This window comes from Epinephelus moara, chromosome 20 (assembly GCF_006386435.1).
Source record: "Epinephelus moara isolate mb chromosome 20, YSFRI_EMoa_1.0, whole genome shotgun sequence".
NCBI classification, from domain to species: Eukaryota; Metazoa; Chordata; class Actinopteri; order Perciformes; family Serranidae; genus Epinephelus; species Epinephelus moara.
The window spans coordinates 36,310,708-36,329,841 of NC_065525.1; the positions used below are offsets into that span (position 1 = coordinate 36,310,708).

Sequence of the window (19,134 nt, forward strand, 5' to 3'; positions counted from 1 at the left end):
GTAAAATGTAGAGGACTTCTTTTTTCACAAATGCTGAAGAGAAATCATCACTACAAATGTGGAGACACTCACCAGGTAAGCACTGTTAGAGTAAACATGATCTGTAGCTCCAGCTGATTTTCCTGTTCCTCACATGCCAGCAATCAACTGCTGTTCTCACTGTCTAAACCACTGGCTGACACTGGGACTCCTCCCCCTCAGGTAGACACACAACTCCATCAGTTCTCTCCCATCCTCACTCCAAACTGCATGACTTCAAGTCTGAGACATCAACTCTGCCTGGCTGCTCCGAATTCGACTATTCACCTTAACGGTATGTAGCTTTAATACAATTCTTACAGACACGGAGGCGTCAGGGAGCTTTGATCTGACTTTACTTCTTGTATATTTTAGGAGTTATATGTAAAGTTAAACTCCTGTTTGTGCTCAGTTGTAGAGGTAATAGGTTGTATTTTACAGCTAGTTTCTTCTTCATGCACTGCAGGGATAAGTTTGAATGTACTAAAAAGTTGGATTTGAAAAACTTTATGCAAGCTTTCCTGGATCTTCATGCCCTGCCAATAAGATACGGATACATTTACTGACTTAATTCTGTGTCAGATAACAGGGATTTGAGCAGTGATAATCTGAGATTATAAAAGTGGTGCTGTGCAATAACTGTTACATCCATGTCAAATTGTCGATATCATGTAAAAAAAAAACTTAATATGTTATTTTGCTGAAGGGATTTTTGTGCATGAGGCGTGGATGATGTTAATGCCCAGAAATCTGGATTTTTTTCTGTGTGAATTAAATATGCTGACATGCCTACTGGTATACTTTTTCTGCTGTTTCCACTTACGTACAATAAAATTCTTACTTGGAAACCACAGATTTATTAACTTTATCGTGTCTGTGGTTCTGTAAATAGCATTTGAGAATTGCATTGTTTCTTTAAGTTGTGCAAAGGAATGTCAGCACCTCAATAAACATGCCCATCATCTTTGGTATTTTTTTTCTTGCCATGTCTTTAACGCAAAGCCACACAAAGTCATAATTTAGCAATGAAGCTAAACTGTACCTACAGCATTTGAGTGTTTTATCTCATTTAGTGTTGCCTGCTTTCTTTTAGGACCTGAGCTGGGATGCCTGAGTCTCCTCTCAGTCCCACAGCAGCCCGTCAAACCCCAGCCAGCAGCCTCCTCAGCCACACAGACATCGGTGCAGGAGGGAGAGTAGCTAATGGGGACTCCTGCAGTGGAGTGAGTGGTGAAAACTGGCAGAGTCTCCACCATAAACAGGTATCTTCATCCTCCTCAATATCCCCCTCGTCCTCCTCTTCTTCTGCCGTCTCTTCTTCCTCCTCTTCATAAGAACAGTCTTAGCAAACAGATGTCAGGAGAAATACCAGCTCCATATTGGACGTCCTCTGACAGGACACCAAAACCCGGTGACTGCAGCTCTGTTGACAGTGGCCTGGATTTCATATGAGATCTGATCCGGGTTGGGAGTTGACACGCAGAACTGTGTTTGTCCTTCATTATTAGTTTGTGAGCCAGAGCCAGGGAGGAATAATTGTCCACAGACCTAGGCCAAACAGATGCAAGTGAAAGGCAAATAAGCATGACCCAACATAATTTTATGGTTGTCTGTTGTGATTCCATCTCTGCCAATGTTAATCTAGGGGATCAATAAAACAACTGAGATAATGAGCGTCTGGTCGCCACCATTTCCTCAGTTTGTTCTCTCGTCTTGTCAGTTTTGCTCTGCTCTTTTCTCTTAATTCACTTTCTAAACCTGTGCAAGGCACCCAACATGTGACCCTACATTATTTTAACAATATTTTTGTTTTTCTGTTTGTAATCTTTAGCAAATATGACTATAGTGACAATGTCATAACGCCACTGCTGCAACATTGCCTGTCTGCCTGAGTGATTCCAGTCTTCAAAACATAATAATGGCTTGTCATCTGGCAAGCTGCAAATTTCACAAATGAAGATTATGTACAGTGAACACTAGTTTTTCTCTCATGACAAAAATGAGGGACTTGCATCTGAAATGCATTTCTTTTTCTCACTGTAGCATCCAATCCACACACCACACATGGTTACCCAGTGATTTCTAAAGCGTGATAATAAAGCCAGCTGTATGTCAGTGTCTTCTTTTAAACTACATACACAAGTGTGACATTAGGGCTGCAGTTGTTTCCATCATCAATTAATCTACCCAGTATTTTTTTACTATTAACTTTTTAATTAATAAACTGTCAGAACATCAAGATTTCCCAGATGCCAGAGTGAGCTTTTTAATGTGCTTGTTTTGCCTGACAAATGTTGGAGAATTTAAGGGGCATGTGGTGGAGTACGGACATTATAACCTGTACATTTTTACACACATAGGTGATTTTTATTAGACACACTAGGTTTATTGGCTGGTGCATCCACTGTATGTACCAGCCGCAACAACGTCAAGACAGCTGGTATTGTTTTGCCTCTGTGTGTGCCTGTCATCATGGCACAATGTGGTCCCGGTGACACCTATTGTAGTGAGAACTACCACAGAGAAAGTTTCAAGTATTTGCCATGTGTTTATATGTCTGTCTGTCTTTGTCTCTGTATGTGAACAATTTTTTTTCACTGCCTTAATGTCACTGCAAGATGCAGTAACAAAACTTTGCAGGTGTGTAGTGAGATCAAAATTAAAGCAGAGTCTGTTTGTTGTAAGCTGCAGAACGCAGTATTTTTATGATTAATCAATTAATTATTTAGCACTTAACTGTCAGAAAATCACAGTTTCCAGATCCCAAGGTGACCTCTTTAAACTGCTTGTTCTGTATCAGTTAAATAGTTGGAGAATTTCAGAGGTAGCTATATGGTTGGATAAGGGCATCAAGTTGAGTTGGGGTACCCTCCCTGTGCATTTTTACCCACAGAGGTGATTCTTATAAGACACACTAGGATTACTGGCTGGTGCATCCACTGTAATGTTAATGTGTTAGGTGTTAAGAGTTTAGTTAGCTCAGATGAGAGCAGTAAGTTTTGTAAATTTTGGCAAAGCCTTTAAAGAACCTATTTTTGTGTGTTTAAATACTGCGAACAGTTACATAATTGCTGCACATTTTCTGCTTATTCCAACACTACTTTGTCTGCCCTATTCATTTGTTCTAATGTGTTATTGTCTCTGGTTTAGTCCAAAACAGACATTCAATTTGAACAGATGTAAGATTTAAAAAGCAAATCCCAACATTTACGAGGCTGTAAATGCCTAAAAACTTGTCTTAAAGACTTAAAAATTGTCACTTAAACGACCAGTTGATAAATAACACCAAATAATACATGCCAACAAGCAATGCAGATCATGATACCTGCCGAGCCAAAGTGTAAATTCGTCATCTGATTTCCACTGTTTTGAACTTTCTACTTATCTTATCAGTCTGGTTGAATCACAGGAGGTATTATCTCAAAGGACTGACGACAACAATGACAAACTTAAGGTCCCTAATGTGTTCCTTTTTCATTACATCCTGCAAGCCGCTAAGATATTACTCCAATATAGACATTGGGCTTCTCTGAAACCTATGAAGAACATCCGTCACAACCCTTACACGTCTGTGTACAGCAACTGACATTTTAAACGTAGAACAAAAGATATATTGTTTAAACAATAAACTATATTTTCCCCAACAATCAATTGGCAGCACCAGTATAATTTTTTTGCATTGTTTGTAATACAGCATGTTGAATTTGTACATTGCTTTTGTTGTTTCGTAATGCATTCATGGCAATTGCTGTTGCCTGTGTTTGAATACAAAAGGAGACAATCACTGTGTTATTTGTCACACAATCAGTAACAGTGCAGATCAGTTATTATTCAGTGAGTGTTTGCCTTGATTAATACCCATACACTTCTATTAGGAGTCACAACAAGCATGTAATTGTGTTGCTAATTAACTGGTCATCCCATCTCCCATCTCATTTAGGGTCAATGACACAATCCGGCATGATGATGTTCACAAAAGGTTGACAGCGCTGTTTTGTAATTGGATTGGAAAGATTCCCAATTCGATGGTTATTACTGTTTAACACCTGACACTTGCCTTCTGTCTTACTCACTCGTCCTTCTGCCTTCGTTGTGTAGACTGTGGTCCTCTATCATTTTATCCTTTCTCCTTCTTCTTGCAGGTGTTTCTGGCCATGATGGCTCCTCAGCAGATGCAGCAGCTCCTGTCCCCAAACCAGCTGCAGGCCCTGATCCACCAGAAGCAACAAGCCCTTCTGCTTCAGCAGGTATTTATACAACACTTATACTAATATAGGCACTACTACTACTACTACTACTAATAATAATAATAATAATAAATGTATTTATAGAGCACTTTACATCAAAGTGCTGTACAGGTGAATTTAGTAAAAATATGCACAACACTGGTAAAAACACAAACACAATTTAAAACAGGACACCATAAAAAATTTTTTTTAAAAAAAGCAAGCTACCTAAGACTCAATATGCAGCAATAAACAAGTGGGTTTTAAGCTTTGCTTTAAAGACCTCAATCAAGCAAGCCTGTTTAATTTCAAGAGGCAGGTTGTTCCATAGTGTCAGTGTCAGTAAGAAAAAGCCTGCTCACCGAAGGTCTTCTTTTTGACCTTTGGGACACACAGACGACCACTACCCTGAGAGCGAAGAGACTGTGTGGGCAAATAAAAATGAGTTCTGTTCTGTCAGGTAAGAAGGTGCCAGACCATTTAAAATTTTATATGTCAATAACAGCACCTTAAAATCAGCTCTAACCTGGACAGGTAGCCAACGAAGAGAGGCCAACATGGGAGTTATATGGTCATATCTAGATGATCCAGTCAGAATACGAGCTGCCGCATTCTGCACCATCTGTAGATCATAGAAACTATTCTTAGGCAACCCTGATTAAATAACATTACAATAATCCAGCCTAGATGTCACAAAAGCATGGATAGGGGTCTCAGCATCTTTCAATGAGAGGACAGATCTAACTTTCGCAATTTTTCTGAGGTGAAAAAGGCTACCTGTCACCTGCTTTACATGCAGGTCAAATGAAAGGGTCTGATCAAAGACCACACCAAGATTCTTTACCCTGTCCTTGCAATGAATGACGCAATCATCAAGAGACAGAGTAAAGTCATCAAACTGGTGGCTTAATTTTGTTGGACGAATAGCTAACATCTCAGTCTTAGTTGGGTTAAGTAGCAGAAAGCTAGTTGATAGCCAGGTCCTCACAGCAGCCAAACAGGATGTAAGTTTGTCCGAATCAGACCCATTCCCTGCAACAACAGGCATAAATTTGCAGGTCATCGGCGAAGCAATGAAACCGAATCCCAAACGAGCGCATGATCTGACCTAGTGGTGCCAAGTACAGTGAAAACAACAGTGGACCTAGGACGGAGCCCTGAGGGACCCTGTGCCTAACAGGACAAGAATCAGAAGACATGTTATTGTAAAAAACACATTGAGATCTTTCTGACAGGTAAGAACTTAACCATTTGAGCACCTGACCTGAGATGCCAAAATAATTTTCAAGTCTGTCCAAAAGTATACAATGATCCACTGTGAATGCAGCGCTGAGGTCCAACATCAAGAGAACAGATGTTGAGTCTGAGTCTATGGCTAGTAATAGGTCATTTACAACTCTTGTAAGTGCTGTTTCTGTAGAATGATTTGGGTGGAAAGCAGACTGTAGTGGCTCAAATAAATCATTTAGTGACAGAAATTTTAAAAGTTGGACTGAGACCACTTTCTCAAAGATTTTTGATAAAAAGGCCAAATTCGACACAGGCCTGTAGTTTACCAGATAGTCTGGATCTAAATTTGTTTTTTTCAATAAGGGTTTAACCACAGCAGTCTTAAAACATACTGAAAAGACCCCACTGAAGAGCGAAAAATTAAGGATAGCTAAAACATAGAATCCTAATGTTGACCATAGCCCCATTAACAGCCCATGCTGGCAAAGAGTCCAAAGAGCAGGTAGTACTTCGCGCAGCCATAACAACCTTAGTGAGATCAGCCAAAGAGATAGACTCAAACTAAAAAAAAACCTTCTCCTACAAAACTAGGCATAGTAGCTATCAAGGTAAGATAATAAATTAGCTCTAGCTTGTAAGCTAGCTAGTTTGTCTTAGCTTTCACATTAGCTTATATCAGCTAATAAATTAGCTTGGTTTGCTAAGCTAAAGTAATTGGTCAGTCATGGTAAGCTCATTTTCGGCTAAGACAAAAGAGACAAAAGAGCTCATTTAATAAAACACTATTGAGATAACTTATAGCTAAACTGGTCTGCTTAGGTAAACTAAGTTCAGTTCAAATAGGCTAATTGTAGGCTAGGACAACTAGCTAGCTAACACAAACATACAAAGATGTCAGGGGAAAATTTGCTAATTTTAGCCAGCTAAATTATAGCTAATCTAGTCAAAAAACTGGTCAAAGCTAGAGCAAAATTTTCCCACAAAAAAAAAAAAAAACCCTCATCAACTTAGTTTCAAGTTCCTTTGGTGATGTATTTTAAAAATTAGCTAGTTAGCCTAGTTAGCTTTAACCTTTCAAAGATAACTATACTAGCAAAGAACTTGGATTGATACTAGCCTAAGCTAATTTGTTTGATAGTCTTCCTGGGCAAACTGCTCTGCTAAGGTAAAAAAAAAAAAAAAAAAAGTATACAATACAGTGGTCAATATGAAGTTGAAGCCAGTTGCTTAGCCTACCTGACCAGGTACGTTCAACCACAGGTTTGACGTTTGTTTAATAGTAATATTAATAAAGGTCGTACTCCATTTCGCTTCACTAGTTCCAGGGCTCTGTTTTCGTATTATTTCTGCCTCCGCAAAACTCCTAACTACCCTTGACTGAATTAAGTGTTAATAAACAAAACCCTCTTGTCATTCTTGCCAATTTTCTCGTAACTAAGAAGTGTGTCAAAATTGTGCCTCACACCTCACATTGGCTCATTGTTTGTAATGGTAGTTGTCAATAAAATACATCTGTGTCAATGGATCCAGAAATATTTTGTGTTGGTAATTTGTAATTCAAGATTTTAATATATTCTACTTATTTTACTGCAATATTTTTGAGTGTGTTAATGTCTATATAATAATGGTGCTTTACTATTTTCCTAGCAACATCTGAAAGAGTTTTACAAGAAGCAACAACAACAGATTCACCTGCAGCTGCTTCAACAAAAGCCCAGCAAGAAAGTTAAAGAGGTCAGTAGTTACTTGTGGTCTGTTTTTTAAATTCTATTTATTATTTCTTTAAGAGTGGTTTTGCACCAACGTCTATGTACACATTTTGGCATAAAAAATCTTTTAAGTGAGATTAATTAAATGTAACTGATTAAAAAAAAAAATACTGGTGCAAGTTAAGTGACACAAATGATGAAAATATTGCTAATATGATGGATGGCAGAAGGTAGGAGATCCAACAAAAATATCCAGTGAAAAGAGAACATGTTTGTGTGCTTTGTCACTTGTGTTAAGGATTTGAGAACAATATTTTCTGGCCCAAGTGTAGTAGTTGTTGAAGGACGCCTTTAGCAATGCAGTATATACCACTGATTTTATCTCAGGATCAATACCTGGACAACAACAAGCAAGTGTGAGCAGAGCTTCACATGAATGCTACCTCACATTTCTGTGAAAATTCTCTCTCTCCTTCCTCCAGCTCCCTGCACAGCAGCTTGTGTTCCAGCAGCTCCTCCAGCTCCAGCAGCAACAGCAGCAGCTCCTCCGGGTGCAGAGACCGGTCCTGTCCTCTCCTGCCCCCTCTCCAGGTCATTATGTTTCATCTCCCTCATTGAAAGCAATGGTGATGTCAGGCGTTTCATTTCCAAAGTACTTTGTATTCCAATTTTCTACAGTAAGGTTACTTTAGCATGTTGTATCATATCACAAGGTCACATAAGCAGACAAACACTGACAAGCGTCTGATACAGTTTTGTCACCAAGACCTCCACACAGGGAGATTTGTTTCTCGTTGATTTTATGTTCTGTTACATAACCACACTGAGTTTAAAATAAACAATGATGAAAGTGAAACTTAAAAGTAGAAAATTCATCCTTGGTCATAATTTTGGCTGTGATAATTATTTCTGGATTACTGTGAAGAGGTGACACAAGGTCATGAGAGAGAGTTGCTCTCCTTGTTTCTGCCCTCAAGCTTTGAGGTGGGAATAAGTAAAAACTGTCACTGCAGAGCACAGATTTAAAAGGTGCAGATGTAATCAGCAGAAAAAAACAAACCATAACTATTAAGTAAACATAAATTGGGAAAAAAAAGTCAGCTGTCTGTAATATATTAGGCACAGATAATAAGCCCCCTTTGTTTTTGCAGTTTCCTTAACCAGCATGTAAAAGAAAATATTCAGATTTAGAAATTTACAACATGCTGTATCTCTCTTTCTTTATGTTGTAGCTGGTTTGAGCCCTGCTGAGATGCAGCAGGTATGGAAAGAGCTCGCAAACGGACTAACTGAAGATAAAACAACATTGAAGGGCAATCAGGACTCCTCTGCCAACAACATTATGTCAACAAAAGTCACAGGGAGGCAGAGCACTGACCAGCAGTCTCCTTCTCCTCGCAGGGCAGAATGGTACGATCTGTCTGTTCATGCTGTAAACTGATTGTGAGAACTGATACTGCTTCTTTCTAAACATCAAAGACTCGTCATCTGTAGACATTTTCTTTCTCTCAAGGTACGGGTGAGGAGCTGTTTTGCTTTCACAGCGAGACTTCACTTTTAATTCCCCCTGGGATGATATATTTTGTCTTGTTTGTTTGCTTTGTGTTCCGCCACCTGAAGTGGTTCAGCAAAAAGAAAAAGTTTACATGACTACACGTCCCAAATCAAAAGTAAATAGTTTTCCATTTGTTTTTCAGTGCTCTCCTCCACCTCTCTCTGTCATTTTCTGCCACCTGAAAAGAAAAGAAAAACACGCTTGTATCTGTTTTATTGTTGCTTTGCTCCTGTTTTGATGCTGTTGTCTGCCTGCTGTGGTTTTTTAATCATGACAATACTTTCACTCCAGTGCTGTCAAAGCTGATCGCGCTGCCACACACGCTCTCTACGGTCACGGTGTGTGTAATTGGCCTGGATGTGAGTCGGTGTGTGAAAACTTCAGCCAGTTCATCAAGTAGGTTTTAACTCCACCCTAATCCATTTAACTCTTTGTCTCTTTGCACTTTTCTGATTATGATTTCAAGAAGTTCTCCTGTGAAAATATTTTCAGTATCAAATACTCCAGGGAGATTTGAAATGTTGGTAGTCTCAGTTTTGTCATTACATTTAGGTGACAGAGCTATGCATCCATTTTCCTGAGACATAATACCAGTTTGCAAGGTTACAACTGAAATTCAAGGGAGACATAAATTACATATCTCCTTGCTCATTTTGTACAACATAAGAAAAATATGACCACTTATTTGTTAATGAAAATATAAAACATAGGAAGTAATAATGATCAAATGTATAACTGATAACACTTTTTAACTGAATTAGCAAGGTCAAAGTTATTTTGTATTTCGTATTATTTATTTGCACAGTATTAAAACAATTGGTTTTAAAAACAACAACAACAAAAAACAGATTGTGCAGGTGAGATGAAAAACTCCTTAAAGGGTTATAAGTTATCTCACCTAAATATTCAATAAAACAAAAAGACAAAGATTTAAAATTGCCTTTAAAATAATCAATAAGATACAATATAGTACCAAAAATCGAAATATAAAGTAGAAAAGAAACATAAAGTAGGCCACCTAATAAAGTCCCTAATCAAGGTCAAAGTTATTCCCAGCTTCCACCTTTGTTTAGTGAGAAAAGAAGGTAACCCAAATGCCAGAAAAAATGTGGACATTGTACATTTCTGCAAATCCCAGATATGCTACATTTACATGTGTAGTGGATACGTTGAAACTTTACGTTTCAACAACACTGTGGTTAATGTGTGGTTACGTTTAGGCACAAAATAGTCTCTATATACAGACTCTACATTCAGTGAATGTAGAGTCTGTAGGCAAACCCTGAAGATCTTGCCTCCTGAAGAAGAGCGGAAGAGCCCTGGTTTCCGGTTGTAGGCTGTTTGTAGTCCGCGTGATATTGACCAATCACGTTTGAGCCGGCTGCAGTTGTTGCCAGGTTAAACGGTCCGTGCGGTGAACTAACGAGGCGGAACATAATTGGCGTCACTGCAAACTCTGAATCCATCGCAATGGTTCAGCATATTTACTTATATATAAACGGAAGTCGGAAACGGAAATTCGCCTCCTCCGCCCAAATCAAACCGGAATGCCAAAAAATCGGGGGGTCTGCCCCCAGAGGCTGTATCGCCGTCTGCCGGAAGTCAGACGCCGAATACAGGCGATGGGTTCCGAGAATGGGCACAAAACAACTTGGATATGGCTAGAAAATGATTAGGTTTTGGCTTCATTTATCCTGTGTTGGGGGCACGATCCGCTCTGGAAAAGCAGTGATGTCTCGGTGAAAAACAACCACTTTTCGTGGCACTATCCCCGCTGGAAAAACAGCAGCAGGTCGCTACAAAACACCAAAGTTTGGTGGCTAAAAAAGCCACAGGAAACACACCTTAATCTTCATCGTCTGATGGCAGAGTCAGCTCATGTGCTACACCAGTTTAAATATGTGGATATGATGCGTATGAAACATGCAAATGTAACATATTTGTGGTTTGCAGAGAAAATCGTATTGAGAAGGAGTATTATTTTATCCAGATGGACAGAGTATTTGAGACTGTGAAACATCTTTCACAAAAAGCTTAGGCTTATCTCAGTGACTTAAATGAACGAAAACAACAAAACAAACGTGTCAAAATATCCATAGAAACTACTGCAGCATAATCTGCTTATCTGCTGTAGATGCATATGTTCAGTGTGTTTCAAACAATCTTCACTCTGCCAAGAAACAGGTTTAATTAATTAATTAATTTCTGCCCAAGTGTTTTCAATGAAGTTTCCATAAATGTTTCGATAGATTTTGACACAGTTTTGGGTCTCTGGGGAAGCCATTGTAGCTACTATCTTTGTAAGGTAGTAGAGTATTTGAAATTCAATAGATGGATATTCAGTGGAGTATACCTTTAATGCTCCTGTGTGTGTTTCAGGCATATAGGCAGTGAGCACACTCTGGATGACAGAAGTACAGCGCAGTGCAGAGTCCAGATGCAGGTGGTTCAGCAACTTGAGCTTCAGGTAGGAACAAGTCCTGCAAAGATGTCCGACAACAAAAGTTGGAACTGCTGCTTGGATGTGAGCTCTGAGTCCTGTGCATTATGGGTCAAACACAATAAGGTGGAACTTTGAGTTGGCACAGGTGATTAGTTTTTACCGATTTAAAAAATGCCTCCCCTGATATTTATATCTTAGGGTGTTAGTCTGAGTTGCTGTCAGAGTTTCCCCAAAATTTCTCCACCTAAACACTGTCTTGCTCATGGTTATTATTCATTCAGTTCTTTCAACACTGCCTCCCTCCTGATGTTTGACACTGCAAATAGAAATGTACTTTGCAAAATGTGTTTGGGTCACAGCACTCCATTTCAACAATGCTGTGTTTAGTGTGTGTCCACGCTGATGTCTTCCCTCTCCCCTCATCACCTCTAACAGCTCTGCAAAGAACGGGAGCGTCTGCGAGCAATGATGGCTCACCTGCATCTGCCATCTTTGGAGTCGCAGTCAATCTCTGCACCTGCGAGTCTTCAGTCCCCACAGTCTGATCTGGCTGTTGACCCACACGGTCTCCAGGTAGATAGTGTGCAGTAATAGCTGTGTGAACAACAGAGACGAAGCAAATGAGGTGTAAACTGTACGGCATTTTGGGGCTGTAAGCAAAACTCAAAATGTGTGGTGGAGAGTGAAAATAACATGTGGCTGCAACCTCATCTTCTGTAGCACTGATGAAGATACCACCAGCGTGTTGAACTGGTGAACTTTTATAGTTGGATGAGTTGCAAAAATATGTTGGCATTTTCTAAGAAACAAAACATGGCTTAGGGGTACACCTGCAGAAGATGAGGGTCAGAAATATTTGAATCTGCTCAGAAAAATGATGGCAAATGTATTTCGTGGAAAAAGTTTCACCATTTTGCACCTTCTTACCATAACTCTCAAATGACTTTTCCTTTGTTGAGATCTCCGTACTGATTGAGTGTGACTCGCTGCATGATGTGAGTGCCTCTTTTCCTTTCGATGCCCAGCTGTTAGCACCAGATGGCTGCCGTTGTGTTTTCAGACAGCAGACATGCTCTCGTAACGTGGAAGCTAATCAGATGTTAATCTTGCAAATATTGCACCATAATCACAACACTCACCAAACAATTTCACCCTATAATTAACAATAATTGGCTTCCTTCTTCTTGCGATATTAGCGGAATCACCTCTGAGGAGGCGAATCCAATCGCTCTGTTACACTCTGTTAAAAATCTCCCGCTCTGTTTTGTTTCTCTGTCAGTCTTTCCATTTCACTCGTCCCTTTGTTAACTTGGATCATCTGCTTGTGTCGCTCTCAGCTCAGCTCAGTCGCCGCCACCAACAACAACCTGAGCCCGTCAGACTCGCCCCAAGTGTCCCCACAACCTCTGATCCCTGTCAGTGTTCCATCCCAGGGTGGTGAAGGAGAGTCACCCACTCATACACCATGTGCTGGGGCCATTAGACGTCGCCATCACCCTTTGGTCTACTCGCTGTCTTCAGGTAAACTAAACACTGTAGTCACTTTTATGTTCATACAAAAAATAAATGCTTCATAGCACAATTTCTACTCCATCTTTCAATTACTACTGTATGTTTTGTCTTGTTTCAGAAAATGAATATGAGCTTTACAAGAACACCGATATCAGACCACCTTTCACCTATGCAACACTGATAAGACAGGTACAGTCTATGACTTGGAGGAGAAGTGATTTCTGTCTTTACTTAAAGCTGGGGTAAGCAAACACCAAATACCGCACGCAAAATGCCCCCCCAGTGTGTGATTTTAGATAACGTAGTGGAAGAAAAAGTAGCATGAAACAGTGTCAATGTCTAGTGTTACATATGTTGACGGCTCACCCTTTTTCCCCTTTAAGGGCAGTGGCCTTGTTAGTAACCTGTGAGGGTGTGACATGTGCTTTTTGTATGTGGAGGGAACCAGCTCTCTTGGGGTGTTAGGGTGAAGACAGCGGGTGGCATAGAGTGATGACAGCAGTAGAATTAAGTGTCTAGATGAGCTCAATCATTTACCATCATTGTTATATGGTAGTTGATCTTGTCCTCTGCTCGGAGGGTAAGGAGTTCCCGGATCTCATTGTCTCCCCAATATTCAGATGTTTTTAGTTGCTGTACTTCTACTTTGAGTTAGCTGCTAACTGCTATCTGAATTTTAAATCTCTTGCTAGTGGGTTGTAGACATAACAAGTTGTCAGCCTCTCTTGCCGGCTTAAAGGCGAGACAACGCTGTCCCTCCACTCCACAATCGTTTCTTTTGTACAGAACTGCAAGCCGGCATAACGAGGCTCTAAATGGCTACATAATCTTAAACATGAGCTAGTATTGGTAGCCTTTTAGCAAATTACTAGCTACATTTTCTGTCCATCTCTTAAATGCTTTTCCAATATTCGCACGATTTATTTCATTTATGGTCAGATTCTCTTTTAGTCTGTGTTTATGATAAGTCTGTCTCCTTTTGTTTTGGTTGCTTTGTGGTGTAGACAGACAATAGCAACTTTCTCTGCAGGATTTTCCGCCATTGAATCGGGGTTTCACCATCTGAAGGCACGTGCACATGCATCTGCTTTTGTGTAACAGCCAGTAGCAACACCCTTTTTCTGAAATGACCTGTGATTGGAATAGGTCTCCCGTCACGTCCTAGATTTTGTAAAGCTTGTAAACAGAGCCAAGAGCAGGCGCAGAAATCTAGTTTTCTCTCAGTCTGCTTGATTTACAATATGATCAGAGTTTAATGTGGTCTATTCGGCCAGTGACGGAAAGAAAAAACAAATCTTTCCCCAGCTTTAACTTTAAACATTGTCCAGGTGTAATATGTTTACATTATCTAAATCCCTTCAGAGACTAATTGCATAATTTGCAATTTAGATGAATCCAGATGTTTTCTCCTTTGAGATTCTTAATCACTGTTTTCCTTTTTTAAAATATTGTTTTATTTTATTCATTTATATTTCTGCTGGGCCCTTTAATGTGAACAATATCATATAAGAGACCTTTCTTGCTGATAAACAACCTTTCTATGTTCACGTTACATACTGAATCACCTGTCAGGGCTTTAATTCGATCCTGTAATGTGCTACAGTTATTTATTTCCCCTCCATCTACAGGCTATTATGGAAACATCAGACATGCAACTAACACTCAACGAGATATACAACTGGTTCACACGGACGTTTGCTTATTTCAGGCGCAACGCTGCCACTTGGAAGGTATCGCACCTCGACATAATTAACTGTGTGATCCCAGTGTGTGTCATACCTGATTTATGCAGCATGCACTCAGTAATATCTCCTTCACTCTGATTTTCTCTGGATCAGAACGCAGTGCGCCACAACCTGAGCCTGCACAAGTGTTTTGTGCGTGTGGAGAATGTGAAAGGCGCAGTGTGGACGGTGGATGAGGTGGAGTACCAGAGGAGGAGATCCCAGAAGATCACAGGGTACGGTAGATGACTTCCTGTTTATCACAGCATCTGCATATATTTCAGGTCAAAATATAATGATACATAAGACATTTCTTTATTCATTCAAAACAATAATTTTATTAGCAAAAAGTACAGAAGCAAAGATACTTAAGGGTCTCCTGTCTAAGCTTCAATATTCATGTAGAAAAACTAAAAAACCTTTCTTCTGCTTAAGGTATCGCCTAATATTTAGTGGTGTCGGCTATTTAACATGCTCATAAATCAGTGCAAATGGCTAATGGTGTGAGATTTAAAGCACAGCATAAATGCTGAATAAAAAAACAGACAATTTTCAATTTTTCTATTTTCCCTTTAAAAAAATGTAATGCATTTTGAGACAATTTTTAGACCTTAAAGAGGACCTATTACACTTTCCTTATTTTCTGTCATATATACAATGTTGCAGTGATGGATGTTTAAGCAATGTCACACGAGAGGGAATGATGTACTGTATATCGTCACGGCTGTGATTCGGTCATAGGAAGACAATTAAGTAAAGTAACGGTTGTAATTATATTTATAACACCTGTGAGCGGAGTGATTTTACTGTTACATGTCCCAGTGATGTTGTACTCTATATCAGCACTCATGGGATGCCTCACGTCCAATCAAATTACTCGGTCGGAACTAACTGTTGTATAATTATGTTTAACGTGGCCAAAGTTTCAAATAATGAGGTAAACATATGTAAAAGTAAAACCTGTTGCCAAAAGTTGACGTCAGATCGTGACGAATTTCTCTTTATAGTCATCTGCTCCAGGTTCGCCACTGCAAGTGTTTTCATTATGTAGCCTACACTGCTACATGTAGATATATGCTAACTTCAGGGAAATATGTCTTATCGGTTGCTGATGTTACTATTTTATCCCAGATTGCGGATCATATTCCTGTTGGAACATGTCCAGTTGTGTTTTGAAGCCTTTATTGGTGGTTTTTCAAAGTAGAAAGTGCTGCTGTACTCTGTTGCAATCATTCTCCAGCTGCAGTGAAGGTGCAGAGAAAAAGTCGGACAAAATTTGGAAAACCTGGAAACACTGACCAATCGGAGCTGACTGAGCTTTTTAGGGAGAGGCACGTAAAGAGACAGGCGCTAAACGGAGTCTCCTTAAGCGTGACTTTTAGTATGTTGCTCCACATTTTTGATGAGCATCCCTCGACAGAAATGACGCATTTTCAACAGGAGAAAGTTTTCCTCAACACTGTCCCACACCTGGAGAATTTTAATATGTCATGGACAATGGCATATTTTGTCGCGCAATGTGATTGGTAGTGTTACTAATGTCAGAACAAAAAAAATACTTTGCACATCTATTTCCAAACAAGTGTGTAGGAGAGGGACGAGAAGAGAAAAACTCCTGCACACTTTATAATATGCAAAAATATTGATTTTAATGCTGTGATGTTTCTGTAACTAGACCTTCATCGAGCACACCGAAACGTTGCAGCATTAAAATCAGTATTTTTGTAAGTAAGGGTGCAGGAGTTTTTCTACATGCGTTACTGATGTCGCCATGGCGATGGTAGTTTGCAGTCCACACTGCCTCTAACCTGCATTTGGCACCTCTGTCCACAGAAGCATCCATCTGCCTGCAGAGCTGAAACAGAGACTGATCAAACTGCCTTCACCAGGCTGACTGACAGCAGATATTTACTAAACCAAAACACTTTTAGCACCACGGGACGAAATCAACAGTGTTCATTCTTATTGAGTCATTGATTTTATTTCCCAGCCCACCGTAGTGAGCGAGGGGAACCTGCTGCTCACAGACACTGGGAGCTGATCAATCGATGTAGATATGGTTAATACGTTAAAACACACATATACAGCGGGATATATTTGTGTGATTTGAACAGCTGTCTGTGCAGATTACGCTTCACTAAACGCAAGAGAAGATGACTCAAAACCTTTCCCTGAACCATAAACTGAAAACGCTGTGCGACCATTTAATTTCTGTTGAGCCACACTCTTCAAACTCCTTATTTCATCCAAAGTAGTGCACTTGTTTGTTCCTTAACAACAGGCCTCTGTAAATGAATGATAAATATGGCTGGACTCATCCTGGTGACAGTTTCAAGGCTCTTTCCTGATTGTTGTTTGTGCGACTGAATTATTTGTCGTCATAAACGACCTTGCCTCAAACTATTGCTGTTTACCATGTTGTGGCTTGTGAAATATACACAAGGTATTGATTTGCTTGTTATAAATTACACATGGATTGTGTCCATTTTGAAATTCTCTTACCTCTGTTATTCCACAGGAGTCCATCACTGCTGAAAAATGTGTCTTCCAACCTCGACTTTGGGACGGTTCTGAACACCAGCTTACAGGTGAGAGGATGTGTTAGTGTACACCTTTCAAGCCACTGCAGCACCAGCTTCTTGATTACAGGATCTGGTTGATGTCGCTGTTTGATTTCTGATCAATCTTCTTTGTAGACCGCACTGGCTGAGGCGTCACTGCCGGGATTCAAGAGGGAGTGTGTTAGCAGAAACTCCAGGAGTCAAATACAGGAGAGCAAAGCAACAAACAGCCACAACAAACAAAACTTCTCTCCAAGAGTCCAACAGTGAGTTTTGGTTATTGTGAACTCTAAAAATGTATTAAAGCTGGGGTAGGCAGGTTTATTTTGGTGTAATCGGGCAAGAATCCCGCCACTAGAGAAGTCTTTGGCCGATCATGGGTCATTTCAGAGAGAGGGCGTCCCTATTGGCTGTTCTACAAATGCAGATGTTCATGCACGTCTCTGTGATGAAAGCTTGATCCAATGTCGGAGAATCCTTCAGAGAGAGTTGCTATTCCAGCACCGGCAACAACTACCTACACTGCACAGCAACCCAAAAAAGGAAAACAAAGAGAAAATGTTGCTAATAAATTTTGCCTTCGGCTAACCAGAGCTAAACGCTCATGATTGCGGCTTCAAGTTCACGTCTATGTAGCCATAGAACCTTAAATCACAGTTTGTCTTTTCAAAGGGCTTTACAGCTGCACACCTTTAGTCAGCAGCCGTAGCAAATGAAACCGAGCCAGTGCAAATCCCAAACCGTTCAAACTCTCTGCCAGATCAGCAGACTTTCTGTTGCTGCCATTACACAGGTTAGCCCACCGCTGCCGTTGACCACCAGCTTGCTGTGATCCCTGGCGCTGGGGGTTTGCCCTGGCTGAATTCAAGTTTCCACAGCCACTGACCAAAGGTCCGTCTCTCAAGCTGCTGCCTGCTCTCCTCCCAGGGAAGCAGTCCACAGCGATGGGGAGCCAGGCAGATGAACCATGGGGCGGCTAGCTGGCTAATTTTTGTCTCTCAACGACGAAAAATCCAAATAATTTCAAACTGCAGAGGGCTCAACTTCAATTTTTAGAAAACATTTGATTCTGTTTTTGCCGTGCCAGTTTTATTTATATGCGCAGCTGCGACAGAGATAGTCATTTGTTCTCTTATTTTAGTGGTGACATTACTGTTTCCTTTTTAACAGCCGATCAAAGTGCTCGAGGAAAAGTGCTACACAAAGAAGACAAAGACTGATTGATTTTATAGTTTTGTTAAGAAAAAGATGGTAAAAGGAGCATAAAGGGGCTGAATGAATGAATGAATGTGCTGTACACAGCTCTACAATGAATAAGATTAAAGAAACGGAGGCATGTGAAACACTGGGTTACTGTCTGAAATGCCAGCATTGTTTTAGAGAAGAACTGCCTACCCCAGCTTTAAATGACTGACGTGCAGCAATAATTGATCCATGATTGAACTGTCTTTGTTTTTCACCTCTTGCAGGTCTCTAGATCTGAATGACCAAGAATCTCTGCTGCCCACAGTAAAACCAGCTGGTCTGCAGCACGACATGACTGAAGACGACGACGACGACGACGACGACGACGAGCATTTGTTTGACCTTGAATGACAAAAGAAAGGATTCAGACTGGATCGTTTGAGTTAAGTTAGCCTTTGTTGAACATTCAGGGATATAAACCCTACCACCTTCACTTCATTTTAATCGTCAGTGTGTTGTACCAGTCGGCCTGAAATTCTCACATAATACCATTAAGATTTTCCGAACTGTGGCTCATTACATAGTTCATATATTCATAGTTTCATACACAAGCAAACCGGTCTGATGTTGTTGCCTATTGATGACTACATGTCTGCAAAAGTGGACATTTTCCTTTGACTTTAGACCTTAAAGAAAGGAAAGTGAAATATAGTGACGTCTATAGTTTTTGTGCTGGCCTATTACTTTATTATTTTCTGCTTTTCTGATCAGCCAGAGATTAAAAACAAATGAATAAATAAACAAATAGTTTAAAGATATGATAAAAAGCCTTACAGGTGCTCACATGTGAACTACACACATAAAAAATTTTTGATCTTGATCTTTGAATCCTACCCTTTTCATGTAAATGATTCCCTCCAAAGGCCAAAGTACAGGACTAGTTGTTATAATACTGTGTAGAGAACGACTGT

At 40.0% G+C, this 19,134-nt stretch overlaps 1 protein-coding gene across 1 annotated transcript; it reads left to right on the forward strand.

Moving 5' to 3' along the window:
• Nucleotides 1–1,124: 1,124 nt before the first annotated feature.
• On the forward strand, nucleotides 1,125–18,574 carry LOC126408302 (forkhead box protein P2-like). Its single transcript, XM_050073778.1, has 15 exons — nucleotides 1,125–1,280; nucleotides 4,161–4,265; nucleotides 7,122–7,208; nucleotides 7,666–7,774; nucleotides 8,416–8,593; nucleotides 9,030–9,134; nucleotides 11,118–11,205; nucleotides 11,617–11,754; nucleotides 12,519–12,702; nucleotides 12,812–12,882; nucleotides 14,322–14,423; nucleotides 14,532–14,653; nucleotides 16,936–17,005; nucleotides 17,150–17,244; nucleotides 18,448–18,574. The coding sequence occupies exons 1-15, from the start codon at nucleotides 1,125–1,127 to the stop codon at nucleotides 18,572–18,574; spliced, it is 1,737 nt and encodes a 578-aa protein (XP_049929735.1).
• Nucleotides 18,575–19,134: the final 560 nt, after the last annotated feature.

Coding starts and splice junctions, on each gene's coding strand:
- LOC126408302 (XM_050073778.1), top strand. CDS start 1,125: ATGCCTGAGTCTCCTCTCAGTCCCACAGCAGCCCGTCAAACCCCAGCC. Junction 4,266..7,121: donor AAGCCCTTCTGCTTCAGCAG/GTATTTATACAA, acceptor CTATTTTCCTAG/CAACATCTGAAAGAGTTTTA. Junction 7,209..7,665: donor CCAGCAAGAAAGTTAAAGAG/GTCAGTAGTTAC, acceptor TCCTTCCTCCAG/CTCCCTGCACAGCAGCTTGT.